General features: G+C 33.8%; 1 protein-coding gene across 1 annotated transcript; it reads left to right on the top strand.

The window, feature by feature from the left end:
- The first annotated feature begins 5,614 nt into the window (after positions 1-5,614).
- Positions 5,615-13,076, top strand: LOC127091230 (aspartic proteinase 36). The gene is made up of 10 exons (XM_051029801.1): positions 5,615-6,060; positions 6,473-6,602; positions 6,694-6,941; positions 7,294-7,521; positions 8,357-8,519; positions 8,592-8,665; positions 10,677-10,767; positions 11,198-11,276; positions 12,315-12,386; positions 12,728-13,076. The coding sequence occupies exons 1-10, from the start codon at positions 5,858-5,860 to the stop codon at positions 12,883-12,885; spliced, it is 1,446 nt and encodes a 481-aa protein (XP_050885758.1). The 5' UTR covers positions 5,615-5,857; the 3' UTR covers positions 12,886-13,076.
- The last annotated feature ends 399 nt before the right edge of the window (positions 13,077-13,475 follow it).

The following is a 13,475-nucleotide window of genomic DNA, read 5'->3' as shown; positions in this document are numbered from 1 at the left end:
GGAAACTCACTTTCTTTAACCATAACTCGCATTTGGAAAAACTTTGCGAACAAATGGTTCTCTTTCAATGCCTACAATACAATTCTCAAATCACTCACAGCCTCATACTACAGTCATTCTTCTATCACTAATAACACTAACACGCCCCACGGAGAAACACTTGGTTGAACAGACTTCTTATCAAGCAAATCTTCTAGTTGCTTCTTCAATTCCCCAACTCTGAAGTAGACACCCTATAAGGAGTCATCGACACCGGACTAGTACCAGATACTAAGCCTATAGAAAAATCCACTATGTGCTCTAGAGGCAAATCACCGATGTCTTCAGGAAACACTTTTAGGAAATTCACACACTCCAGGAAGATCCCGAACTACTCCCTTTCCTCTAACTTCCAACAAAGCTAACATCACAAACACTTGTACCATATCCTCCACGAACTCTCTCACTTGCTTAGCTGATACAAACGTCAACTTTTCACCTCCATCAAATTTAAATTCACGCTCTGGAGGCAAGTCACAAATATCTTCATGAAAACATCAAGAATCACACACCAGTGACATAACACTAGTCGTCACATTACTCTCTACTATCCAAGAAACAACATTAACAATACCTTTTCATTTTCCCTAAAGACTTCCCAACTTGACCGGCAGGCAGGAATCTCGAATCCACCTCATCTTTAGTGTTAGGAACAACACATCTTTAACATCGCCCGAGCTCTTGCAATCTGCGACATACTACACCAACTTAACAAAACAATTGGTAAACACTTAGTTTAACTCCAACCAATTCATTCTGAGAATAACGTCAACTTGTTCCAGCAAAATACAAACCGTACACATTCTCAGGGAACACGTCACGATACTCAATACACCACTGGCTCATCTCTGGCCAAAACATCGCCTGAGTTATTGCAATCCGTCGCACACTACACAACCTTAACAAAACAATTGCTAAACACTTGGTTTAACTCCAACCAATTCATTCCGAGAATAACATCAACTTGTTCCAACAAAATACAAACCATACACATCCTCGGTGAACACATCAGGATACTCAACACACCACTGACTCATCTCTAGCCAAAACTTCGCCTTCCCCCCTCACAAGGAAGCGACCAACGAGAACACCTGACCATATTCCCTCAAGGATCACGCCAGTTTTCTAACCAACACCATCCTCGAATCCAACTTCTCTTCGGGTTCAAGAAAAGCACAACATTCTCAAAACAGGTTAACTAGCCAACACTGCACTCTTGCATGCAACAACATAATGTCCAAGCTCGGTACAATTGGAACATTCAAGATAAGCAGACGCTTCTCCCCCACTTATTTCATTCCCAACCTGCAAAAGGCAAATAAAACAAGCATCAACAGTGTTTTCACACACATGTCGCATACTAGGGAACAAACATAATTAAACAACCTGGCCGGACGGACCGACCTGCTATGATACCACTAATGTAACATCCTAAACCCCACATATAATTTATCGCATAAAGTAAATATAACATAAAACCACGTAGGGTGTCACACATCCATAACACACATGACGTGATCCGTAACACGGGTTTCAACAGTAAATTTCAATACACACATTTGTAATAAGGATGTTTACACGACATCCTACTTATCTGAATCATACCTGGGATGTTTACACGACATCCTTCTCATCTGATCGGTATTATATATTCACAAAATAAGACATTCATAACTTGTCACTGCATGCTCACTTCCATTTTAAAGTATCATCGCAACGGAATTATCATCACAATTATGGAAGATAATGCAAGTAATCACATCTAGTCTCAACTTCAATTGCAATAACAAAATAAGAGAGTTCTAATCAATAAACTCAACATCTTAAGAATTCTCAACAACAAAATTAGTCTTATGACTTCAACATGATCAAACATAAGGAATAAATTAAACGTTTAACCCAACTCGACATTACATGATCAGAGCAATGTACCACTAGTAAAAGCGACAAAATAAAGAAGTAATCCAAGAGCTACCTTCCACTTACTTCAACAACACTACTCTTAAGTATCTGCACGATGCCCATGTAAAGGCAACATTCAAACAGAAGGGGTGAGAATTCATTTCAATAATAATGATATAGAATGAAGAATAGAGTACAACATCTACACAATCATGCACAACAATATATCACATTTTTACATCCAAATCATAATCAACATCATATACGACAACTTCTCAATTATCATCAATATCATACAAAACCACATCTCATTTATCATTAACATCATATGCAACAACATCTCATTCAACAACACATCAATAACAACCAATACAAATGCAACACTTATGCAATGTACTCAACACCGACTCAACATGCACATGGTAACAAAATGAACACTCAGGTTCATCTCACTCCATGATCCCCACCATAGGATCGATTCCCTCTTGGAACCGGAGCACACCAAAATCGCTACCATCACCATAGGTAACGCTTCACTAATCCCCCATAATAGGAATTAGCTACTCGCACCCGATCCATCACCATGGGATCGAGGCTCACCAAAAATCGTTACCATCAACATATGTAACGCTTCACTAATCCCTCATAATAAGAATTAGCTACTCGCACTCGATCCATCACCATAGAATCTAGGCTCACCAAAATTGGACCGAAGCCCGTACACCAAGATGCATGACTCTCAAATTACATGCATTAACACAAAAGGAACCCCACACACATCTCATCATTTATGCATCACACCATTCATCATGCAACAACCAATTCATGTTACCACATGTATAATATCAACAAATAATAACAACTCATCAACATCTTAACATCATCGACATAACAACATAATTATCACACAATGATATTACAACAATGCAACGATTCATCAACCAAACGTATAAACCAATATATTTATCAATACAGTAGGCATGTGAATTTTCTTAAAACATATCAACAATCACTACCATGTTTTAGGTATGAGCGTTAGATTTCTAACGCTTCAAACGCCATCAAAATTGGACTTACGAAATGAAAGTTATGACCAAAATCGTCAAGATGTGTCAACAATTCATTGACCGAACGTAAGAACCAAAAACTTCACCAACATGGTAGACATAGGAATAATACTCAATCAATTCACTTATCATCATCACATTATATCTCTTATAGTCACCTTTCTAATGCTTTAAATCCCAACCCCAAATGATTCACGAGTTGAAAATTATGATCAAAACCGTGCACGAAGGCGTTACTAAAAAGTTGTTGTTTTCTAAATTTTCCAACATAATTTTCATCTTCTTCAAACCCCAAAAAATTCCATGAAATAATCTCCAAAATAATTTTATTCCTGAAACAAACTTATAGCTCTCTATTTCAGATATCCAACGCTTCAAATGAAACTCGATTTGGACTTACGGATCAAAAGTTATGACCAAAACAATTTCGACTAAAAAACATAAAAAAAGGCTCGCGATTGTGACAGACAGAATGCAGAATTTTCTGCGTTTTTTATCGTTGGATGCCTTTCGGACCTCTGATTTCGATTCCGTAAAAAGACAAATGCTCAGAAAATTACAACCCATGTAATACTATAATTATATAAAGTTAATTTATATTTTTAACACAATTAAATATTTTAATCACAACTTTAAAATTATGTCTAAAACCTTCGGAATTATAACAATGGTGAATATAAGTTTAATTATCAAAACAGAAAACTACACACATGTAAGACACATGAAATTCATCGTATCATCATCATATAATAATCACCATAACATCCAAATTCAAAATTATGAATCAAAACACACAACACTAAGGAGGTTAAAGATTCCTCCATTCTACCCTTCTACCATACCCATTACTATTGGAACAGGTTCCCACCCTTACCTTAGATTTTCCAACAAGATGCACACTTCAAGCTCTAACGATGGAGTTTTCTTTTAGCCTTATCCCTTGCCTCTTCTCACCACAAAATTCTATTTTACGTAAAACCCTCCAAACTCTCTTACTAACCTTTTTATCATTAATCTAATCCTCCACAATTAGGAACTCCCACCATTGCCCTCACTTATTATATTATTTGAGTGGATGAGCATGAGAATATAATAATATATTCGTTGATACAAATTGTAACAAGCCATTTATTTTATCTCCAAGTTTTTGGGATGCGACCCCAAGGTATTTAAGAGAGGGGGTATCTATTGGTTTATAGATTCTTGTACAAGGGAAATGATATCTCATTATTTATATGGACTCCTGTCAATTGTAAAAGTTTTGCGTTATAAAAGTTTGAGTTAGTGTAAAATCTCTTAGTGCTCTATTTGAGGACTTAATTTATGTCATTCTTGTTTTGTGGTCGATCTTATCTTGATTAGTGACACTATAAATTAAAAAGACAATTAAAATGTCAAATTGTTTCGTATCACTAGATTTGACTGAATCTAACATTTTCTCGTGGACTTGACTAGATTTGAAAATGATTCAACTAACTTGTATTTAATTGTCTATGTATATGCCTAACCTTCCTTTTACTGAGAAAAAATTGTCTGATAGTAAAGTTGACTACTTGCCAAAATTTATTTCTTTTTTAATATAGATAAAATATGAAAATAGACTTATATAGTCTTTTGGTCCTTTTAAGTTGACATGTTTTTGATTTTAGTCCCTATTTTTTTTGGATGAGGTTCTTAAATATTGGGTTTCGTTTGATTTTAGTCCCTGACCTTAACAATCCGTTACAAAAAAGAGAAATTGACATACGTTCAGTAATGTGGGACTAATGACATGGCATGAGAAGACAAAATAAAAAAAATGTAATTTTACAAAAACATCTTCTTCATCGATTCATCTTCGACCTTCATTTTTTCTCACTTTTAAACTCCATCATTTATGAAGCTCCATAAACATACTCAGAACTTTTATGTCAATTCCTGATCAAACCCATTTTAAAGATCATAATACTGTTCAAAGAAAAACTTTTGATTTGAAAAAAATTTAAATTTGTACGAAGGTTGAGGGTGAAACCCATAAATTGACACGTTTTTTGTTTTAGTTCCTTGTAACTTAATTTTTTTTTTTGGTTTTAGTCCAAATTTATTTTATATTTGTTTTCATATCTTTATTCTCAATTTTTATATAAATCCCAGAATATTTTCAAATCAATAAAAACATATGAGTTTGTTTATTTATTTATGAAGTATTAATTTATGCTTATTTAGTGATATTGCATTAAGGTATATTTATCAGGTGAACAACATTGCTTACCTTTCCTTCTAAAAATGTACTAATAAACATTTCACCTTTTCAAATGTGAAAGCAGCTAAAAAAAACACAAAGATGGAAAATGATAGTTCATCAATAATTGAGACTCCAAAGTCACATTAATTTATTGGACAATTATACGGGTAAACAAAAAAATAAAATAAAATAAAATAAACACAAAATTTAGTGGAAATTTTGACTCAAAACGTCTGTATATTATGTGTATATTATACTTAATAATTTTTTTTTTAAAAAAGTAGATCCATTATTGACTAGAAAGAAGCTTACTACCTAAAAATTTCCAATAACAGAAGAGATAAGTATGAGCACATTACTAACATACAAAACGACGCGTCTCCGCGTCGTTTACGCGTCCTTTTCCATTGAAATTGAAATAAAAACAATAAAAAAATAAAATTCTCACTGAGTTTAGTTTACTGTAATTCTGTTTTTTCCTCCTCTAGTCGGTTAGATTGTTCGTTACTTCATTCACCGACTAGAGGATTTTGAATCGAGTTTGAGTTCTGTTTGATTCATTTTCATTGCTCTTTTTCAAGTTGAAGTTGAATTGAAGATTGCAGAGACGATACTGAATCGATTCATGGATCTGAAGTATTTATTGATTACAATAGCTTTGGAAATCTTGTGCGTTGTTGCGAATGGGAATAGTGATTTAGTTTTTCAGGTGGAGCGTCGGAAAACGAATTTAAGTGGAATTAAAGATCACGATGATCGCCGTCGCGGTAGGTTTCTTTCCACCGTCGATATCAACCTTGGCGGTAACGGTCTTCCTACTCAAACAGGGTTCGTTTTTACATTTTAGAGTAGTAATTGTTAATGCATAGGGTAAAAAGAAGTATGTAATCATAGTTCATAGTGGCAATTATATGAGTTTATTTTAATTAATTTTACAAATAGTTCATAGTGGCAATTATATGAGTTTATTTTAATTAATTTTACAAATTCTTTACTGATTAAGTTCTTCATTTTATTTAATTATTATGTGTTATGATTTTTGCTGTTGTTGTTGGCAATGTAAAAATGCCTGCAATTCTTTGAAAATATCAGAAGCAACTCAATTGGGATGGCCGGAGTTAAATTATGCCTTATTTGTTTGCCTCCTAATAAAGTTGAAAAAATGGAAGTTGAGCTGAACTATATACTATGTCATTATTATTATTACTATTATAGGCTTATATTAGCTTACTTGATTTAGGTTGTATTACACAAAACTCGGGCTTGGCTCTCCGAAGAAGGACTACTATGTTCAAGTTGATACCGGAAGTGATGTTCTGTGGGTGAATTGTATTGAGTGCTCAAGATGTCCGAGGAAAAGCGATATCGGTGTATGTATGCATTTTCAGTTAAGTCAAAGTTATGTTGACCTGAACCCTTGCTGAATTTTGTATTTTCATTATTGTTCTTGTGTTACAAAAGATGGACTTGACTCTCTATGACCCAAATGGGTCTGATACTTCGGAGTCAATTGCTTGCGACCATGAGTTTTGCTCTTCCACATATGACGGTCCAATTCCTGGTTGTAAAGCTGAAACACCCTGCCCTTACAGCATAACTTATGGAGATGGGAGTGCGACTACCGGATACTATGTTAAGGATTATCTTACTTTTGACAGTGTCAATGGAAATCTCCATACTGCACCACAAAATAGCAGCATCATTTTCGGGTTAGAATTGTCATTACTTTTTCTCCATAATTGACGTTGTATTGTATTTTGTTGAGTTTTCGCACAATCATGTTTGTTGTATCAGTATCATTGTTGTTGAATTAGATTAGGGGTTCTTGTTCTTTTCTCTCATGACACTAGGTTATCTCGGCCTTGTACAAAGAACTCATTTCCTTTTGAGTTAACTGTTTTACAGTACTTGAATACTTTCTATTCAAGTGGGGATTTTCTGTAGGTCATTTTTATTTAGAAACATTCATCTTCCTAGTTTGATAAAGAATTAAAGAATAAAGTCACTGGTTTAACATTTCTTATTCTCCTCTTTTGTATCTGAGTATTCACTTGCTGACAGGTGTGGCGCTGTACAATCCGGCTTATTGGGTTCGTCTAACGAAGAAGCCCTTGATGGAATAATTGGTTTTGGACAAGCAAATTCTTCCGTGCTTTCACAGCTTGCTGCATCTCGAAAGGTGAAAAAAATATTTTCACACTGCCTTGACACTATTCGTGGTGGTGGAATATTTGCCATAGGGGAATTGGTGGAACCAAAAGTCAGTACAACTCCATTGGTACCTAATATGTATGTTCATCAACCTAATATTTTGCTCTCATGCCTTGATATTGGTTGTCATGTAAATTCAAGGGCAAAACTTACAGACACAATCTCTTTATTAATAATGAAACCTCAATTCATGATCAAATTATCATAATATTGTTTAGGTTGATATACAATTCCCCCAGGGAGCTGTACTTACTATTGGTAGAAGAAAAGAAATTTGCTAGAGTATTGATTATTTTATTCTATTTTATTTATCTTTTATGGGAATCCTCATAGGTATGGTTGTCTGTTAGCCTTGGACTGGAAGTAGGATTCCATCTGTTGTTTCTTGTGAATCTCCTTTTTTTATATCACCTTCTTATTGTATCTTGTGGGCTTATTTCAATTTGAAATTCAAAAAGTTTTGGGCATATGAAGTTCGATTTCTATAGTTCTAGCTAGTTGGTCTATGTGTTAAGGTATGTATAGATTAAGTTATACTCTGTTGAGAAAATCTCTCAATTCTGCTGAGAAAATCTCTTTAGTAGACTAGGGTTGTTAGTTTATTCATCCCTATATTAATTCAAGGGATTTGATTATTGATTTGAATGTATTCTTTTAGTTATAGGTAACAAAAGTTGAGAGTATTTCCCTCAAGCAGTTCCAATAGGTCAAGGAATGAACTTATCCTCCTATACTGTCTTTGTTGCTTTTAAGTCTTTTATTTTTTATACTGGTATATTCATCTGAGACCTCTTGTTTAAGCTTTGAAAACTTTCCATGAAATGTTCTTTCAGATACTCATAATGTATTTGATATCCAGCTTAGCTTTTGGAATTGTAATTATGCCATAACTTTAGTCTGTTGACTATTGTAGGGCACATTACAATGTGGTTTTGAAGAATATTGAAGTCGATGGTGATGTTCTACAGCTTCCCTCGGATATATTTGATTCTGGAAATGGAAAGGGGACAGTGATTGATAGTGGAACAACCTTGGCTTATCTTCCTGACATAGTTTATGACCAACTAATTCCTAAGGTATGCATTTTTATAAAAGATTAATTCAATCAATATTTCTTCTGGAGCACTTACGGTTGTTCTTTATGATAGGTTTTGGCCCGGCAACCTGGATTGAAATCATCTATTGAAGAGCAAAATTTCCACTGTTTCTATTATTCTGGAAAGTATGCCACCTACCATTGTGACATTTGTTTATAGAGATTTCAACTTTCTCTGTTATATCTAAATTACTATCATTTGCTAATATTATGGTGTGATCTATTTGTTTGATTAATCATTGTTTTTTATTGACTTAGGATACCAGATATTTTGGTAGAGTTACTAGAGATTTATTTTATTGCTTACTTATCCCATTGGACAACAAGTATGGTGACAACATCACATTTTCATTTAACTATATCTTCCGAAATGTCATATTTTTCTGGTTTTATAGTATTAATAATCCAATGTTCTGAAGTCTGCAGGTGGAGAAAGACAAGTATAAAATATAGGACATGTGACCGTTGCAAGTGGGATTTTATTAAGATAAAAGATTAGTATATGGTCCCTATAGGGAATGAGTTAAAGAGAGGAAAACCAAAATGGTATAACAATTCTCTGCAGAATTTGTGTAAAACAGCCGTTTATATTATTTATGCAAAATTAACACACTAGTTCACCAGAGCAAGTTTAGAGAGACAATGATAGAATAGATATAAAAAAACTCCTATCCAAGATATTCAGTCTTGGTCTCTCCCTTCCAATCTGCACATAACTTCCATTATAAGTCTAATGGTATACAGTGTTGTTAAATATCCGGTATAATGCCGGTATTGCGTATTGAATTTTGGTTATCCGATACGAAAGCCAGTATTGCATTTCGACTCTGCTACGCAATACCGGTGCTTTCCGTATACCGGTATAGCAGCTATTTATTGATATCGGAATTGGGTAAGGTAGGGAGGCTTTTTAGCAGTGGACCAACATTATACTATTATTTTTTATTATAGGTAGTGGACCCATATTAAAAAATAGAATGTGAAGAGGTGGAGTGCTGATGAGTCGGTGGCGTGGGTAATATGTATAATCTTATCTGAACCAACGACCTAGGGAAACAAACACACTACTCTCATAATCCCTTCTCCTTCCTTTTGTTGCTCTTACTTCATCTTTTATCACTAGTTAGACTTAAAAGAATTACTATTAATTATTAGTTAGACTTAGAAGAACTACTTTTAGTTGTTTGAACTTGAGGTTTTCGGTTTAACTTTTAAGTTTTAATGTCAGTTAATTTTGAAATATCTGTTTATCTAGCTTTTATTTGTTTGTAGCATGTTTTATTATATATATAATTATTTATTTTAACCGCTTTGCGGCTTCCGCTATTTGCCTGCTACGCTATCCGATATTTCTCATATCGGTTTTTTGGTGATCTGCTATTTTCCACGATCCACTATTAACAACACTGACGGTATACTAGTCCAATATTGTTCACTTTTTAATAAGGATGGAGCTTTTTAACATAACTCGATATGTTGACTTTAAAGTTAATGATTAGTTTCTTGATGAAGTGACTGTATTATGTCCTATCAGAACTTCTGATTAGCTTTTTGATGAAGTGACTGCATTCTCCGTCTTTTCATTTTCTATTTTGGGCTTCATTTATTTTGTCCTTTTCCTTAGCTTCTGAAAGGACCAGTTCAGTTGGTTGAATTGTTGTCTGCAGATGATTGTAGATATATTTATTTTAAGTAGACTATAGATGTAAAAGCTTTTTTTTGCTAGTTGCTACATATGCAAATAGTTTAACAGCGATGCTATTTTGACACTGCTTTTTGACACTGCTTTTATGTACACTGTATCCTACACCGTATAAAACTACAAAGCAAAATGTTTTGCACAGAAACCAAAGTTGAATAAATTATTAAAAAAATTAAACTAGTATATTGTATGCATACTTTTACGGTGTAGTGTTAAAAAAGAGTGTTAAAATATCTTTTCTCATAATTTAATATTACAAAAGAACCATCTATTCAAGAGGGCTCTTTGAAACTTTAACTATGTTGAATTGTTCAAATGATGCTTACTTCTTAATGTTTGAAAGCTGAATTTTATCAATTCAAGAAGCCAACAACTGCACTTGATTCTCTGGCATATGGTTGATCCCTTAATATGTTGACCATTGTAACCTTGCAGTGTTGATGGTGGATTTCCAGTTGTCAAGCTACATTTTGAGGATTCTCTTTCTCTGATAGTTTATCCTCATGACTACCTGTTCCCATATAAGGTGAGTATGAACTTCATTATTCATTGTAGATATATCTAGATTCTAAATTGAGAAGCTTTGTGGATGCTAGATACTCAAATGACAAGTAATTCTGAATAAGTTTAACATGTTTGCATTGATTTCTCCCTTTCTTAAGTCCGAGTTGTACCCAGGTCCAGGTGTTTTGTGTTATATCATTCGTGCTTATTAAGTGGTATATATAATATGTGTAGACACATTATGTGATTATACATTGAAGGGCTGATTGTCTATTCCTTGTTAACTGTGGACTTCAATGATGGTTTAAATCGCCATCTGGATGATTTTACTGATATATTATGTATGTTTTCAATTAGTTTTTGAATTGCCCAGTTTGTTAAACTTGTTGCTGGTGTGTAACTACTATTATTGTTTCTTGACATTATTCTTCCTTCTTATTTTTGTTCCCTAGAATGGTATGATGCAGTGTATTGGCTGGCAGAGAAGTGTAACAGAGACTAAGGATGGAAAGGACATGACACTTCTTGGAGGTACACTTGAGAATTAAATATCACTTATAAATATTTAGAGCTGAAAATATTATGAGGGCAGCCTCATCAATACCCAAAGATTAGGAAACAGGATTTGGTTAAAAATGAAACTAAATGTTTACATTATCCCAATGCAAGATATTCACAATATCTCAATGCTCCCCCTCAAAAAGCTCATTACAAATGTAAGTTATCCGAGGACCCCACAGACTTGGTGACGGTATCAGCAAAATAATCCTTGGAACAAGCATATGATGTTTTCATGACTCCAAACAAGATCTTCTCTCTAAGAAAATAAAGCAGCAGTCAAATAATGAGAGAAGTGAGAGAAGATGAAGAACTCTTCATTGAGAAGGTTTCAGATTTGAGAAGATGAATCATTGGATTGAGCCACTGGTTCGTCTGCAGTGGCTGTGTTGAGTGGCAATGGTAGCAAATGCTTACATCATGGCCAATTTTGAAGCAGATCTGACAGAGTGCGAAAACGACCTTGAAAATTATTATTCCTTCCTCCACGGCCACCGCGATAGCTGTTGAACTATTGGTGAGGATTTTAACCTAATTGTTGTTGCGAATCTTGAGAGTAGACTGATTTGTGAGAGATCTGTGAGGAATGTGAACCTTGAGTGAGATTCACAGCTAGAGGCTCAGTGAGTGTAGTCTTCTTGAGTTCAAGTCTAGCTTCATGAGATAGGACCATTGTTTATGCAATTATCATAGGATTGACTGATTGAGGTTAAAGCTTGATTGATATTCATTTGGCAGTCTATCTATAGTGCAGCTTCAAGTTGATCACGATGAGATACAGAATCTCCAATCGATTCAAGAATATCAGCAATCTGCTGAATTCGACCTAGATATTGTTCAATTGTCTTGTTGCCTTTGGTGATACATTTCAATTCCCAGTGCAATTGACGAGATTTAGCATTGATCTGCATTTTCTAGAAAAAATCTTTCTTATTTATCAATTCCTAGCGCATTTCAAATGTTTTGGATGTGTTAATATCATTTATTAACTTAAATTATTTTCAATTTCAGATTTGGTGCTATCAAACAAACTAGTCTTATACGATCTTGAGAATATGGCCATCGGATGGGTCGACTACAATTGTGAGTAACAAGTAGCCTTACTCAATTTCCCACTACTTTGTTGTATGGTAAAAATAACTGCAGTTATACATTAATATGCAAAATTAGTCCAAGGTTGCATGATCAAGTTATTTATCATTTTAGATTATTTCCTCTTCATTTGAATCAATTTGTTAGCATTAGAAGAATAAGAAAGGTTAATTACTCAAACAGATTTTGACCAAACGAAGCCTCATCTGTTGTGATAGCTATCTAATCCACATGAATCTCATGGTTAATTTCTTTTGCTTTCTAGGATTAAATTTGTTGATAATATAATGTGCTAGAATAACTTGCTCAACATTTTGTTATTGTTTGTTTAGGCTCTTCCAGCATTAAAGTGAAGGACGCAACGACTGGAGTAGTACATACAGTGGGTGCACACAATATTTCTTCAGCTTCTACCTTTTTAATTGGTAGAACTTTGACATTCTTTTTGTTGCTAACTGCTATGCTAAACATTTTTGTAACTAGGTTTTGATAAGTTATGACATTCATTTGATATTGTATCATAATTCCTTGAATGATAGGGTGTGCAGTGTGGTTGATATGATATAATTTAACCATTTCTCGTATAGATTGTAAATGAGAAAGGAGCGTTTTTCTTTTGGGTAACACTTTGTTGTTAATAAACAACATTTTATCATTTTTTAAATAATGTGTGTATGATTACATGGTGTGGATGCCCTGTCTTACCTTGTCTTTTTATAACGACAAATATTTATAATCTCAATAATTAACTAATACGTATATGAAAGTTACTTTCTACTCCAAGAAAATAATTAAATATTTTAGTTTCTCTTCTTTAAATATATGTGGTGCCATATGTGGGTCATATTATTTTTTAGGTTTTTTTTATTCCCCTTGTAATACGAAAATTTTCACTCTGAGTGCACTATTTCAACTCAGATTTTATATTTGATCTAGCGTGGCATGTCTTTATTATTTGACATGGTTTTTATTTTACAATTTAGAAACTTTTGTATTGTTACTCTTGAATATGAATTTTATTGTATTATTATGTGGAGAAAAAGTACACTTGTATGCTTTGTTCTTTCATGAAAAATTAGA

The sequence above is a fragment of the Lathyrus oleraceus genome, chromosome 6 (assembly GCF_024323335.1).
Source record: "Lathyrus oleraceus cultivar Zhongwan6 chromosome 6, CAAS_Psat_ZW6_1.0, whole genome shotgun sequence".
Taxonomy (NCBI): domain Eukaryota; kingdom Viridiplantae; phylum Streptophyta; class Magnoliopsida; order Fabales; family Fabaceae; genus Lathyrus; species Lathyrus oleraceus.
The sequence above is the reverse complement of the archived record's forward strand: the minus strand, read 5'-3'. Positions and strand labels throughout refer to the sequence as shown.